Source organism: Cololabis saira, chromosome 8 (assembly GCF_033807715.1).
Source record: "Cololabis saira isolate AMF1-May2022 chromosome 8, fColSai1.1, whole genome shotgun sequence".
In the NCBI taxonomy this organism is placed as follows: domain Eukaryota; kingdom Metazoa; phylum Chordata; class Actinopteri; order Beloniformes; family Belonidae; genus Cololabis; species Cololabis saira.
The window spans coordinates 44015284-44031454 of NC_084594.1; the positions used below are offsets into that span (position 1 = coordinate 44015284).

Below are 16171 nucleotides of genomic sequence, written 5' to 3' on the forward strand. Positions count from 1 at the left end.
TATATGTCCGTATTGGTTCAATACGGAACGCAACTTTTAATTCCCAATTCCTACCTGGAGGTATAGTGTTGTGTGACAGACGTGTGTATGGGTCGTTAATGAAAATACGGGACAAATCGCGTCCCTTATTAGTTCAATAAGGGACACAACATTTTTTTCTCAAATAAAGGACAATTCCGTATTTTACGGGACGGGTGGCAACCCTAGAACATACGCCAGAATACTTATAGCTCTGCATTTAACACAATAGTCTGCAATCTTCTAGTGAACAACCTGCCCAACCTTGGTCTCATCAGCTCAGGGACCTTTTATCCGGCCAGCCATAAACTCTTTTCTAGTCTGGCTCTCAACACCGGGGCACCCCAGGGCTGCGTCCTCAGCCCCCTGCTTTACTCCTCTCACACCTTGGACTACAATGCTACTCACCCTTCAAACACACTGGCCACGGTTACATGGTGTTTTTTAATTCGGAATTAATTACTCCGAATTACATAATTCCCAATTAAACTTTTTTTTCCTTCGAGTTTACATGGAAATAGTAATTCCGAATTGAGGTTTACATGGAAAACACGTTTGATCGGCTTTATCCAATTCCTCTACAGGTCTGGGGGTTGAGAAGGTTCTGATTGGATAGGGGGGGGGGGCCGGAAGTTAAACTACCGGAAGAAAAACAAACTTAGCCACTACAACTTTGAAAAGCTTACAATTCTTATGTTTCCTGCCATCTGTTCTTTTAATTATTTCCAGGTCCTCCAAGCTTTTTATTCTTCCTCTATGCTTCCTCGGAACCGTGGAGAAAAACCCGCCAAGCAACTCCAGCAGAGAGCAGTAGTGATGGACGCAGCCAGGCCAGCTGACAGTCTTGCCGGGGCCCCGGACAAAATAATCTAAGATGGGCCCCCCTGCGCCCGGATCTGTCCTTCTCCCTCTTCCTCTCCTCTCCCTCTGCTCTTCAGGTTTTTATACAAGCTAATGGACGTTAACATTAGAGCTAGCCAGTTAGGTTAAGTTACAAGGTTGGTAAACGTTGGCTGCGCTGTTTCTTACCTTGCTCTACGCTGACTTTATTAATTCCAGCTTCACCGTCACCACCTTTTTTAAATATTTGTGTAGAGAATCTCTGAGGCCTCTATTTTCTTCTTCTCTTCTTCTCTTTTCTCTTCTGAGCACCGGACTTGTGCTGACCGGACATTTTGACCATTCTAATGGTTGAATTAAATGATAACATCAAATTTTGATCAGCGGCCAAACCATTTTTGTGTTGGGGGTTCTTGACCACAAGGACAATTAGGAAGAAAACAAATAAGCTTTTATGTAACTCAAATACTACATATTTTTTTCCACAAATAGGCATATTTTGAAACATGATTCCATAATTTAATGAGAATAAAAAAAAAAAAAAAAAATTTGTTCAGTTCTGGGCCCCCCCCCCCCCCTACCCTGGGCAAGGGACAACAGACCCGTTTGTCCCCCCCTATCGGCGGGCCTGGACGCAGCAATCCCAAGGGACATGGACATCGGGCAGGAGGAGGACGAGAAGCTGGGAGAGTAGCTAGGGATGAAGGTCAGGGAAAAGCTGTGGAAAGAGAAGGCAGCGGTGGTTCCAGTTTCACCCGGAGCAGCCGGAGCTGCCAGAGCGGGTCCAGCAGGTCCAGAACAGTCCTAGGAACATCAACCATCCTCTCCAACCCCCCACTCCCCAACTAATTTCTCCAGGATTTCATCACGGACGTATCACTGCGCAGTCACAATGTCATTGGAGCCGGAGTCAAAAGTTTTTAAATATAAATTTGTATTTACATCAATATCAACAACAGAAAAAAAATCTGTAATTTACATCTTGTAAAATGACAGCTTATCTTACGTTAAACCAAAGGAAAAACAAAATAACTTTTTGTCTGTTTTGCACTTCATTCAACTCTAAAAAGTTACTTTTTCACCAAGTAACAACATCTGGACATAAACTGAAGTGGCTTCCTGAAAAACAGATGAGACGTGGATATCTTTTAATGTCCATTTCATTCTGTTGTTATTTCTTGATCACAGCAAGATCTATTTATTGGATTTTTTTCCTTGCAGGGGCAGAGTGTGGGGTCCCCCCCCAGCTTCCTCCGTGGCTCCGGCTTGTACGCAGCCATGATATGTACCCATTTACCATCAGAATAATAGATAACACATTCCATTAAAAAATATACACCAAGAAAACCTCCGAAAATATACACAGATATGGAAAAATATCTTTGGATTGCGCATGTTGACAAGGTAGATTCAGCGAATAGTTAACAGTCAAAACAACAAGATGTGAATAAAAACAGCGTTTCCAGCTGGAGGGTGGAGGAGAACTGCAGGAAGAGAGCTGGGCGTCCTCCGGTCCGAGTCTCAGCTCCGCTCCACTATCAGCTGTTTACGCTTGGCTTTTCCTCAGCTCACTTCCACCCCCTTCCTATGAAACTCATCCCCAGTAAAAGGTGCTTTGCTAAAAACATGAAATGCACCACTTTTTGGGAAAACAACGGCCTAAATGTGCCAACATAATAAGGGGAAAAAAAATAAAAAATAAAAATCAATCACATCAGTTTTGACCTATGGACACAAAAATACTTTGTGCAAGAATGGGCCTTTAAAAAGCACGTCTGATATATTCTGAATATTTACACTTCATGTTCACAGAGGACATTTGAGACATGTAATACTGCAGTACCGTCTGTTTGCTCACAACAGGGACGATGGCGCTCCGTGACAGGAATTATTGCTCCAATCTGCATAAACCCAGTAAACTGTGTGCTTATAGCTTTCCATGATGTACGAATGAGGCGCATTCAAAGATACAAAAAAACTCAAATAAACCCGTCGTCGTGAAGGCATTGAATCTCTAGTAAGGCTGTAACGATGAAAACATATTGCATCAACCCCACCGACACAGAAACCTCCTGGTAAAGTGCAGCCACAGCCAGTTGTACCGTCGTCCCCAGACCCGACTGATGCTGAATACTGCTGACAGCGCTAGGTCAGTTACCTGAACAGACACATGCAGGCCCGCACACACACACAAACACACCCACACACTCACACACACATGCACACAGAGCTGTGTTTTTGAGTTGCGTGCTCAGGTTCGGGTGAAGCCGAGCATGGCTGAGTCTTTGGGGTCCTCCTCCTCTACTGCAGCCAGTACATTGTACTGAGTGTTCTGTGTCACAGTCTGTTTCTGGGGAGCTCCGCCTGTGTCCGTCCGGTGTGTGTGTGTGTGTGTGTGTGTGTGTGTGTGTGTGTGTGTGGCTCCTGTCCTGTCCTGGTCCAGCCCGCTCTTCCAGATTCTGACGTCAGCTGCAGGTCAATGCGTCTGAAACCAGAACAAGGAACAAGCTGGACATCTATCACGTCTTTAGGCGAGGTTCCAAAAGTCCAGGCTCACGGGTCCAGGTGGGATCTACCTGAACGGGTCACATCGGCATTCGGCCCATTCCCATAGGGTTCATGCCCATCTGTCCTTGCATCTGTCCTTGCATCTGTCCTTGCATCTGTCCTTGCATCTGTCCTTGCATCTGTCCTTGCATCTGTCCTTGCATCTGTCCTTGCATCTGTCCTTGCATCTGTCCTTGCATCTGTCCTTGCATCTGTCCTTGCATCTGGGCCATCTGTCCAGCAGCAGAGCCGCTGCCGGGTCCAGGTCCAGCCATGGAGTTGTTCATCATCATAGGCCTGAACTGGCCCTGGCTGGCCTGCTGGGGGAACTGCTGCTGGGGGTACGGGCTGGAAAAGCACAAGCAGAAAAGAAGTTAAGCTTTAAAAAAACAGACATTCTTATGGAGGTAAGACACTAAGGCCCAGTCCCAATCCCCCCCCTACCCCTAGTTTTCAGCACTACCCCTCAATTTTCCCGTGAGGGTAGTGGTGTCCCAATTCCTCTTTCCACCTAGTGGTAGTGAAGAAAACTAGTGTAGTGCTATGAATCTGTCCCTACAGATCGAGGGTTTTCCGATGCTCACTAGTTGATCTAGGGCCAGAAAAATTTCCCAGAATGCTTTTCGTCGTCATTTGCGGACTGAAATCAATATTTTGAGTTAGTTTCTGCATAAAAATGCGTTTTGATTACATTTCTAGAAAGAAATATATATTTTACCTTCATACTATTCACTCAGTGAATGTACATAATCACTCGCTTGCCCGTTGTTGCCAAGAGTTTTTCAAACCTCGCCAGAATAAAGGCTGATTTATGGTTCTGCGTTACACCAACGCAGAGCCTACGGCGTAGGTTACGCGGCGACACGCGCCGTACCCTACGCCGTAGGCTCTGCGTCGATTTAACGCGGACCAATAAATCAGCTCCGGAGTAAATTTCTTAACAGGCGTAGCTACAACTGTTAGATTTCATCTATTAAACCAACATTTATCTTCCTAAATGATTTATTTCAGCCAGCGGTAATTCTCCACAGAGCTGCAAGTTTCTCCCACAGGCCCCTGGGAAGTGCCCTAAAATCTGTGGCTTCTTTTTTAGGGGTAGTGGTAGTGAGGGAGGGCTAGTGGTAGAAAGTAGGGCTAGTGGAGGAAGAAAGTAGGGGGTGTATTGGGACTAGCCCTAAAACAGTCATGAAACAACAAACCAGCAGGAAAATAAGTGATGATTCTTACTTGTTCCGTGGCATGCCACCCTGCGGCCAGCCTTTCATGTCTCCAGACGGGTACATGTGCCCCCCCTGGGGATTCCCCTGCATCCCTGACACCATGGCGCTCTGTGGAGGAGCTCCCATACGTCCTGGCATCATGTGTCCGGGTGACCTGCTGCCAGTAGGCATGAAGGTGGACTCCCCCTGCTGGCTCATCCCTGCTGGTTCAGGGAACAACAGAGAGACAACGGTCAGGATGGTGGAACTAGGGCTGGGGATGCATTCAAATGCCAAGATTTGATTTGATTCGATTCTAATATTGATTTGGGTTAGTGTTATTAAACTATGCTTTGAGCTGTTGCCTGAATTATATGACTGTAATTATGCAACATGTGAATACTAGTATTATATTGAGATTCAACAGCAAGTATTGGCAGCTAATGATGCTGTAAGGACCAATCACCTCCAGGAATGCTGATAGAACTGCTTTCAGAAACATCGTGTGGGTCTGAATTATCAAACAGATCCAGGGCAGCAAATTTTTATTTTTTTATTTTTTTCCCACATTCTGTTTTTATTTTTTTACATTTTCAGTCTACATCAGTTTTTAATTTTTGAGAATTTGGTTTTAGCATTTTATGCAAATGTAACCCCAAGACATACTTTCTTCTTCCGGCTCTCGACGAAGCCGGACGCTTTTCTGCTCTCTCCCTTATCCGCCTGCCCTGCTACTGCTTTTGTTTGTCTCGTCTTCAGAGTCTCTTCTTTTTTACTCCTCCGAAACTCTACAATCATGGAATTGATTAACTGGTCTCTCAGCACAATTTACCAAATTTTTGCAACCAGAAGACGGTAAGGGAGCCCTCTTGCCCCGATGGGACATTTTTTTCTGGATACACAATGGATTCCTACAAATACTGGAAGCCTTTGTGTCTCAAGATTCTGTCTGTCGAGGATGTTGAATATGCCTTCATAATTGGATTTATGATAGCAGGATTTCTCCTGATCATCCTCCTGATAGGAGGAGGGGGATTACTTGTCTACCGACAAACGCGTAAGACGTCGACAGCTGTTTTGGCTCTTTCAGAGCTGCCGGACGTGGCTGAAGGGACAAGCAAGGCGATCAACGCTCTGACTTTAACGTTGGGGGAGCAAGGCCGTAAGCTGGATGCGGTTCTCGAACAGAATCGCAGGCTGGCGGCAGTCATTGAGCTAATTGGCAAGATGGAGCAGACCTTGGAGAAGTTGGAAGCTCGGCTTGGCGGGAAGTGATCACAAATTCGTCTGATTGGAGTCGCCATTGATGAACCAGAGACTAAAGGCAGACGGAAAATTACTGGGCTGCCTGTTTTCAATATAATTGTTGATTCTATAATCTGGCCTTGACAGAGCGGTCTTGGCCGATCGCTCCGGTCACAATCTTCCTGGTGGAATGTAAAAAGGTGACTCTGCCCCCACTACTAACCCTCCCCCTCTCCCACGAACACCTGTGGATCCCTGTTTCAGAACTGTACCAAGCGGCCTGATAACATCAAGGACATTTGGCTGAGAGCAGCTGTGGGCGAAGGTTCACGGACGGACTCATCCCTTCACAGACAGACACTTACTGATAAACACACACACCTCCCTCAATTCAACGCCTTCCTCGGCTCCTCCCTCTTATCAGCCCCCCCCCCCCCAACAGTCTCCGAGTTTCGAGCACCAGACAGCGATCACTTGGATGTACTGTACAGAATATTCAAATTTTTTGAGATAGGATATTTGAGTTTTCTTAAGCTGTAAGCCATGATCAGCAATATTAAAATCATAAAAGGCTTGCAATATTTCAGTTGATTTGTAATGAATCCAGAATGTATGACATTTTTGTTTTTGTAATTGCATTACAGAAAATCACAATATTCTAATTTTCTGAGACGGTCCTGTATTTAAAGGCAAAAACATGGCACTAGTTATTCTCGTGTCCAACAAAACATTCCTTTTTTGGGCATAAACAAAAAAATACCAAAGGTTGTAATGTAATGATGAAAAAAAAATAAAAATCGATCTTTAGACATACGAATCGATTTTTAGGAATTAATATGAGAATCGATTTAGAATCAGAAAATCGATTTTTTTCAACACAGGCCTATGTGGAACACTGATCACCCGGATTCGTCTCAGTTAACTCCAAATACTTACCTCCATAGCTGAAAGCTTGCTGTCCGGGCTGAGCCATGGGGGAGGCACCCATGGGGCTGTCCATGCCTGCTGGTGCGGTGACGTTAGGGGGGGGACTGAAGCTTCCTGCTGCTGCTGCTGCCTGACTCTGCTGCTGCATCAGCATCATCATCCTCTGCCTCTTCATCTGGATGGTGATCATCTCCCTACTGCGCTGCGCCATCATCTGGGAATTTAAGAAACTAGTCTGTGGACAAACACAATCTTACGGTTAAGGACATGTCTGCAACTCCTTATATTATTTCTTTTTGTGATCAAATGTTTTTATTTATATTTCTTTTTTTTAATTAGTGTTAATTAGTTTAATTAGTGGCATCCACAGTGATGTCAAAGAAACATTATACACATATTTTCATCCCCTTCCAAACCCACCCCTCGGACCTAAGCATTTGATGAAAACAATTAATAATTAATAAGGAAAATAAAGATAATACAACAATAAAAAAAAGGACAAAATAAAACAAAGGCAAAACATAATAATATCAAAAACTGGACAAGGATAGCTGCAACAAGGTAGTCTATCTTTCAAGTTTGGCTTTAATTGGATCTGCTGCATATGGCATATGCCAAAATAAAATATTTCGCATTCTGGATTCGGGCTGTAGATATTTCCAGATAGATAATATCAAGAAAAGTCTGTTAGGCCAGCAAGCAAAATCCGTTTTTGACATAGTGAAGCATTAATTGGGATAAATTATTTAAAATAAGTGTTTAAGGGTTTACTGGAATATTCTGTACTGTTATGGAGGATAATGCAGTTGCAACCTGTTGCCAGAAGTTTGCAAAAGGTTGTCATTCCCAGACCAGATGAAGGTTCCTGGTTTATTCTGAGAGCATCATGTACATAAACAGCTAACCAGGATCTTCATATGGTAAAGCTTGAATCTGTTAAATAAGTTCTGTGTACAAATTGATAATGAATAAGCTGATGATCTGGGTTTCTGGAAGATGATATTGTGGCAGGGTGGAGGACTGGGCGTGGGCTGCGGGGAGCAGCACACAGGTGGGGCCTGGTGCCCAATCAGCCCTGGACGCGCCGGCTCCGGAGGCGGACCAGCTGCTGGAGCAGTGCTGCGTCGGGAAGGGCGTGGTCCTGGGTGCACCTGGGCCAGCGCCGCGGATTCCGTCTGCCCCGAGGCCCAGTCCCGAGAACCGCCCTCTCGCCGGTCAGCCCGGCCCAGAGGGCGGCCCCCAGAACAGTCTCGCCGGTCGGCCCGGCCCCCAGAACAGTCTCGCCGGTCGGCCCGGCTCAGAGGGCGGCCCCCAGAACAGTCTCGCCGGTCGGCCCGGCCCAGAGGGCGGCCCCCAGAACAGTCTCGCTGGTCGGCCCGGCCCAGAGGGCGACCCCCAGAACAGTCTCGCCGGTTGGCCCGGCCCAGAGGGCGGCCCCCAGAACAGTCTCGCTGGTCGGCCCGGCCCAGAGGGCGACCCCCAGAACAGTCTCGCCGGTTGGCCCGGCCCAGAGGGCGGCCCCCAGAACAGTCTCGCCGGTCGGCCCGGCCCAGAGGGCGGCCCCCAGAACAGTCTCGCTGGTCGGCCCGGCCCAGAGGGCGACCCCCAGAACAGTCTCGCCGGTTGGCCCGGCCCAGAGGGCGGCCCCCAGAACAGTCTCGCCGGTCGGCCCGGCCCAGAGGGCGGCCCCCAGAACAGTCTCGCCGGTCGGCCCGACCTGGAAGACCCGGTGGCCTCAGGCCCGGGGGGCTCAGATGGGGGTCCCTGGCCTCCTCTCCCGCTCCGAGGGTCGGAGTCGGAGGATGTGGGTGTGTGACAGGGGGGAGGATTGGGCGGGGTCTGCGGGGACCAGCACACAGGTAGGCCTGGTTCGGCTGATTGGGCACACCTGTGCCCAATCAATCTCTCCACCCTGCCTGGCTATAAAAACAGCGGCTGCACCAGCAAAGGGCTCTGCTCGAGGGGACACAGAGCTACTGAGTGGTTGATACTAGTCTGTGTCTGGCTGAAATAAAAGAGTCACAATTTCTCCTCTAAACCCCGTGTCCTCTGTCCTGTCGGCCGACCCCGGTAGCAGCGAGATTGCTACAGATATAATATTAGTTAATACATCATTCCAGTTGAAATTTGGATCCCAGTCAGTTGGATCCCTTCTCCATATCGCATCTAGGGCTAAAGGTTTATATGGCATTTTTAAAATATGTTGATACAGTGCCCAGCATAAATGAGTACACCCCCTTTGAAAAGTAACATTTTATACAATATGTCATTGAAAACAAACAATACGTTTAATACAGCATCTGTTGAACTTTTGACTTAAAACAAAGGTTAATAATATAACTCAGATGCCATATTTTCCCTTTTTAGTCAAATTAGTGTGGTGCAAAAATGAGTACACCCCACAACAAAAACTACTAAATTTAGTACATTTAGTACTTTGTATGGCCTCCATTATTTTTAATGACAGCTTCAAGTCTCCTGGGCATGGAATGTACAAGTTGGCGACATTTGGCAACATCAATCTTTTTCCATTCTTCTACAATGACCTCTTTCAGAGATTGGATGTTGGATGGAGAGTGATGCTCAACCTGTCTCTTTAGAATTCCCCAAAGATGTTCAATTGGGTTCAGATCAGGTGACATACTTGGCCACGGAATCACTCTCACTATGTTCCTTTTCAGAAAGCCAGCAGTGGCTTTAGATGTGTGCTTAGGATCATTGTCGTGTTGGAAAAGGGCACGACGACCAAGGGCAAGAAGTGATGGAAGCATCTTAGTTTTCAATATAGAGCAGTACATTTCTGAATTCATGATGCCATCAATGAAATGCAGCTCCCCAACACCAGCAGCACTCATGCAGCCCCACATAAGGACACTACCCCCTCCATGTTTCACTGTGGGCACCATGCACTTTTCTTTGTATTCCTCACCCTTGCGACGCCAGACAGTGTTGAAGCCATCGGTTCCAAAAAGATTGATTTTGGTCTCATCACTCCACAGTATAGAGTCCAAGTAGCGCTCACCTTTGTCGGCATGTGCCCTGGCAAACTCTAGACGGGCTTTCTTGTGACTGGGCTTTAGGAGAGGCTTCTTTCGAGGACGACACCCATGCATGCCATTCCTCTGCACTGTACGGCGTATTGTGTCACGAGAAACAGTCACTCCAGTTGCACTTGCTACTTCCCTAGATAATTGCAGGGAACTTGCATGCCGGTTTTCTTCAACCCTTCTCATCACAAGACGCTCCTGTCGTGGTGTTAACTTCCGTGGTCGACCTGGACGTCTCTGTGCAGTGGTTGCAGTTCCATCTTTCTTACATTTTTGAATTACTTTTGCAACTGTATTCTTACTAATTTGTAAGGTTTTGCTGATATTCTTGTAGCCTTTACCTTTCTGGTGTAAAGAAATGATTATCTTTCGCAGATCTGGTGTCATTTCTCTTCCATGTGGTGCCATTGCGGACAGCAGGAAATGGGAAGGGGTGGTTTGCTTTAGGTAACCCCCTTTTGTAGCCACCTGCCTAATGAACACCTGTGTAATGACTAATTAGACTCACCTGTGGTTGAATGCTTGTTCAATTACACGTTGGGAGCCTAAAATGTAGCTTTGCTCAGAGACCTACAGTGGGGTGTACTCATTATTGCACCACACTAATTTGACTAAAATTGAAAAATATGTCATCTGAGTTATATTATTAACCTTTGTTTTAAGTCAAAAGTTCAACAGATGCTGTATTAAACGTAACCTGTGCACATTTTGGAAATATTGTTTGTTTTCAATGACATATTGTATAAAATGTTACTTTTCAAAGGGGGTGTACTCATTTATGCTGGGCACTGTATATAGTTGTGACCATGCCCCTTGTTTTTAACTTGTCTATTAGCTCATACAGGGGATGTTCAGATAACTTTACATCATTAGGTACACCTTGCGCCTAAGTGCAGCCCTAATTTGCAAGTAGAAAAAAAAAAGATGTGTTCTGTAAATTAAAACTAAACTTTATATCTTGAAATGTGCGCAGGCCATTTTCATCATAGATATCACTAAGTACCGTAGATGAATTCCCCGATCTCTCCATTGTGGGAATTGGATGGGTCTACCCCCAATTCGTAGACTAAAATGATTAAAGATGGGAGTGTTTAAGTGCCACTGAGTTGTAAAGTTACATAGCTTTTCCAGGGAATACCAAGTTGAGATCAACTCGTTATATTATTAAATGTGCTAAGTGTGATGACCCTGTCTAATTGTGGGAATGCCTAACTTTCTCTCTTTTTGTCTTTGAGGAGTCTGATGTGAGATGAGCTGATTGGACTGATTTGGAACACCTGGGCCCAGCATTCCAGTCTATAAAACCTCACTGCCTTCAGTGTGGCTCGCTCTTCCCTGCCAGCCCCATTCATTTGCTTGGTTTTGATTCTATTTTTCTTAACAACACGCACCACACATTTTCCACATTCACACACACTGACCCTACTGATGCTGACCTCCACACCTCACAAGTTGATTTATTTTGCGTTGCCGTATTTTTCTTTAAAATAAATGGCATTTATTTATTTGCGCTGTGTTGTTTTCCATTTTTGTCATGGCCTATGGGCCAGGGTATGAAAAAATGGGGGCTCGTCCGGGAGCCAGGTTATAACATAAGTGAATGATGAGAGTGGGCTACATACCTGTCCAGCCATTCCTCCAGGCTGCATGCCCGGCTGCATGCCCGGCTGCATGCCCGGCTGCATGCCCGGCTGCATGCCCGGCTGCATGCCAGGCTGCATGCCAGGCTGCATGCCAGGCTGCATGCCCGGCTGCATGCCCGGCTGCATGCCAGGCTGCATGCCCGGCTGCATGCCCGGCTGCATGCCCGGCTGCATGCCAGGCTGCATGCCAGGCTGCATGCCAGGCTGCATGCCAGGCTGCATGCCAGGTTGCATGCCAGGTTGCATGCCCGGCTGCATGCCCGGCTGCATGCCCGGCTGCATGCCCGGCTGCATGCCCGGCTGCATGCCCGGACGCATGGCAGGGTTTCCTCTGGGAGCATTTTCCATCTTGATACCATGCCGCGTCTGGTTCATGAACTAGGGGGTGAAGTGAGAGAGACGGTTTATTGTTCCAGTCTGCTTTCTTTTACAGAGTAAATGCAACAGATTAAATGCAGCGTGATGAGACATTCAGTGTCTGCATGTGATCACCTGCTGTCCTTGCAGTCTCTGCTGCAGCTGCATTCGTAGAGGCTTGTTGTTGGTCATCAGGCGAGGTCTAGCCATGTTCCCCGCCCGGGGGTTCCCCATGGCCCCGATCCCTGGCATGCCCGGGAAGCCCCCCGCCTGGCCCATCTGGTTCATCATGGGGTTGAAGCCTGCGGGGGACTGGCCTTGCATGCTGCTGCCAGCATAACCAGGCTGCATTCCCATGGAAGGAGGCCCCGGGGGCCCGGGGGGCCCCGGGTACCCCTGGCCATACATGGGGTTTTGCTCCATTCCCATGGAGGAGTCCAGACCCGGAAAAGCCTCTGATGGGGGATCCTGGCCATGCTGGTGGCCTTCGGGTCGTTGGGGCTGGTGAACAAAGAAGACAAACATCAGTCCAGCAGCTGCCTGAGGCTGCTTACAAAGCTGGATCAAGCCAACGGGCAGAGAGTTATGGATCTTCTTCCAGCTCTCGGCGAAGGCGGACGCTTTTCTGCTCCTCTCCCTTATCTATCTGCCCTGCTACTGCTTTTGTCCTGTCTTGTCTTCAGAGCCTCTCCTTTTCACTCCTCCGAAATTCTACAATCATGGAATTGAATAACTGGTCTCTCAGCACAATTGACCAAATTTTTGCGACGAGAAGTTAGGGGGTAAGGGAGCCCTCTTGCCCCGATGGGACATTTTTTGCTGGATACACAATGGATTCCTGGAAACATTGGAAACCGTTGTTTGGCGATCCTGTCTGTCGAGGACGTTGAAGATGCTTCATAATTGGATTCATCATAGCAGGATTTCTTCTAATTGGAGGGGGGGGATTCCTGGTCTATCGACAAACGCGCAAGTCGTCGACAGCTGTTTTGGCCCTTTCCAAGCTGACGGACGTGGCTGAGGGGATAAGCACGGCGACCAACACTCAGACTTTAACGCTGGGAGAGCAAAGCCGCAAGCTGGATGCGATTCTTAAACAGAATCGCAGGCTGGCAGCGGTCTTTGAGCTCATTGGCAAGATGGAGAAGACCTTGGAGAAGTTGGAAGCTCGGCTTGGCGGGAATTGATCACAAATTCGTCTGTTTGGAGTCGCCATTGATGAACCAGAGACTAAAGGCAGACGGAAAATTACTGAGTCTGTCTGTTCTTTGCAATATAATTGTGGATTCTATAATCTGGCCTTGACAGAGCGGTTTGGCCGATTGCTCCAGTCACAATCTCCCTGGTGGAATGTGGGGACTCTGCCCCCACTAACCCTCCCCTCTCCCAGGAACATCTGTGGACCTGTTTCAGAACTGTACCGAGCCGCCTGATAACATTAAGGACATTGGCTGAGGAGCAGCTCTGAGCAAAGTTCACGGACTTACCGCTCACACACACACTTGCTGATAACCACACCTCGCCCATCTCAACCCCCTCCCGGCTCCCCCCTCTTATCAGCACCCCCCCCCCCCCAACGCAGTCTCCGGATTTCGAGCGACACGAAGCCGCGCCAATCACTTGGATGTACTGTGCCACGTCACAGCAGCTTCACTCCAACCTCCTACTTCTGCTCCAGGTGCTGAATTGTAATGGAACAGAAACCAGGCCGAGTTGAGTCGAGTAGAGTAGGTACGAGTGGAAAAGCGCCAAAAAGCCACCTCATGTTGACAGTATTCCTGTAAATGTAAGCCTAACAACAGGTCCAGGCAGTAAAGGTGTGAGCTCCAGCTTATCTCCTACCTGGCCTGCTATTTCCGGGATGCCCAGCGCTCGATCGATCTCCTGCAGAGCAATGACATCAGCCGTGTTGAGCAGAGAGTCCAGCTGGTCCAGAAGGGCCCTCTCATCACTGGGGCCGTCACTGCTGGCCAGGGGCCCGAGTAGCTCCTCCAGGGGGTGCCCCAGCCGCTCTCTAGTCCCAGAAAATGACAAGAAAGAGTTCATCTCCTGCACAGAGGGCTGCAGCCCCAACCCTGGAGACCAGCCTGTCAGTCGGAGGGTTACCTGCTTATGGTGCGCTGCGGTCTGTCCATCCCCATGCCGGAGTCTGTCCAGGACGGGGACTGAGGGGGGGGGCCGTGGCCGCCAAACTGGCTTCTGCTTATATTGTCTTCATTGGTGCCTACAACGGTGGAGGAGTTCATGTCTTATTAGAAAACATCCGTCCAACCATCAATCAGTTTCAGTTTATTTAGGGAAATAAGAGACGGTGAACAAAAACTCTTAGGTCTATGTAAATATGCCACATTTAGACATATCGTTTATCTCATCTCAACAATGTGTGTTGAAGGCATTAAAACATTACATTTATGGATTAGACTGTTTAAATTATTATACTTTATACAAATTGTATTAAAGCACAAACCCACTACAATGACTATGTTTAAATGCAGTCAAAATTGGGGTTAAGGTCAATGTTCCGGTTACTGAAACATTGGGAATAATGTGTTTCCATGCGTGAGCAAACAGGGTTATCCCTGTATACATTGTGATTAATCATTTGGAATATCTGGATCAAACCAGCGACGCACGGAGAACGTCATGACGCAATTCCCGTCATTTCCGCTTCTTCTTCTTGTATTCAAATCTAAAACAACAACAACAACAACAACAACAACAACAACAACATGGATCTCATCCATTATGTCGAATTGGGGGAAGGTAGATGGGTAGGACCCGCTGGTACCGTTTTGTTTCTCGGCCCTGTAGTTCGCCTTTTTCAGCGTCTTCCAGCGGTGCTTGATCTGGTCTGGCGTTCCTACAAATCCTGCTTCGCGCAACTTTTCACTCACCTTTTTGTAAATCTCGCTCGGATATCCCGTTAGGCTATACAGGACTGTCTCAGAAAATTTGAATATTGTGATAAATTTCTTTATTTTCTGTAATGCAATTAAAAAAAACAAAAATGTCATACATTCTGGATTCATTACAAATCAACTGAAATATTGCAAGCCTTTTATTATTTTAATATTCCTGATTATGGCTTACAGTTTAAGATTAAGATTCCCAGAATATTCTAATTTTTTGAGATAGGATATTTGAGTTTTCTTAAGCTGTAAGCCATGATCAGCAATATTAAAATAATAAAAGGCTTGTAATATTTCAGTTGATTTGTAATAAATCCAAAATGTATGACATTTTTGTTTTTGTAATTGTAAAATCACAATATTCTAATTTTCTGAGACAGTCCTGTACATGACCAAATATTCGGGTTAGAAAAGGAGTAACCCAGGGGTCATTATCGGGTTTTTAAAAACCGGAATAGGAGCAAATTCCGGTTATTCAAAGGGGTTATTGGTGTTTACATGGCCGTACAAAACCGGGTTATTGCTAATATTCCGGTTAGAAAAGGGTTATTGACTGCATGGAAATGTAGTCATATGGCTCCATAAAACAGGGACTACATACCCATATCCATGAGCTGCTGCTGCAGCATGGACCTGATGTTGTCAGGGGCACTGATGGAGCGATTCATCATCGGTACTCCCATCTGTCCGGAGCGGGCCATGCCTGGATGTCCCGGTCCAGTCACGGGGCTGCCGGCGCTGCTGCTGGATCTGGCCATGCCCCAGTCCCCTGGAGCAGCCATGGGAGGGCGCTGGTGGACCCCCAGGCCTCGGCCCACGCCTCCTGAACAACAGAAAAACAACGCTGGTAACGTCGTCACAGGATACAGCTCCAAAAACCTCCTGGACTTTTAATTATACCACGGTCTGTGTGAAGACTCAATTCTGATTGGCTGGCAGGTGTACATTAAAAGTGATAACCAAAAAAGTAATGAGTTACTATGAAATTAATGCCCCTCTAGCCTTCATTTCAGCATGGTACTGTATGGAGAATAGGGGTGTAACGATACACTAATCTCACGATACGGTACGATACACGATATTGAGGTCACGATAACGATACGATACTATAGCAGTATTTTTTAACAACCTTGATAGAGGAATATATGACTGGAAAAAATTGACTTTTATTTGAAAGACACATAATACAAAACAATGCTGTGCGTTTGCCCTATTGTTACAGTTTGTAATGATTTATAACTGTTTAAGTTTTAAAGAGAAAGCCAGGCCAACCATTTTCCACAAACTGAACTAAAAGTAAATGTCAGGTTTGCATTATGATCTTCAGTTTCATACAAGTACAAATATTTGGCCACAAACGGAATAGTTTCTCTCATGTATGATTTGAATTTTTTCTTTTACAGAAATTTAACAACTAAAATTGAATAAATAAATACAAG

The 16171-nt window shown here is 46.7% G+C and overlaps 1 protein-coding gene across 4 annotated transcripts in view; it reads right to left on the minus strand.

Annotated features, from left to right (window-relative positions):
- Positions 1 to 1501: 1501 nt before the first annotated feature.
- ncoa3 (nuclear receptor coactivator 3) overlaps positions 1502 to 16171 on the minus strand; it is a 57656-nt gene continuing 42986 nt past the window's right edge. For 3 of the 4 annotated variants that reach the window (XM_061728056.1, XM_061728057.1, XM_061728055.1), the window contains 8 exons: positions 15334 to 15555; positions 13930 to 14047; positions 13666 to 13837; positions 11959 to 12324; positions 11446 to 11844; positions 6786 to 7011; positions 4633 to 4828; positions 1502 to 3753 (listed from right to left, as the gene is read on the minus strand). In XM_061728056.1, the coding sequence (XP_061584040.1) occupies positions 3444 to 3753; positions 4633 to 4828; positions 6786 to 7011; positions 11446 to 11844; positions 11959 to 12324; positions 13666 to 13837; positions 13930 to 14047; positions 15334 to 15555 (2009 nt within the window). In that variant the 3' untranslated portion in view covers positions 1502 to 3443. The remainder of the gene's footprint in view (positions 3754 to 4632; positions 4829 to 6785; positions 7012 to 11445; positions 11845 to 11958; positions 12325 to 13665; positions 13838 to 13929; positions 14048 to 15333; positions 15556 to 16171) is intronic. The other variant, XM_061728059.1, reaches the window with a different exon arrangement.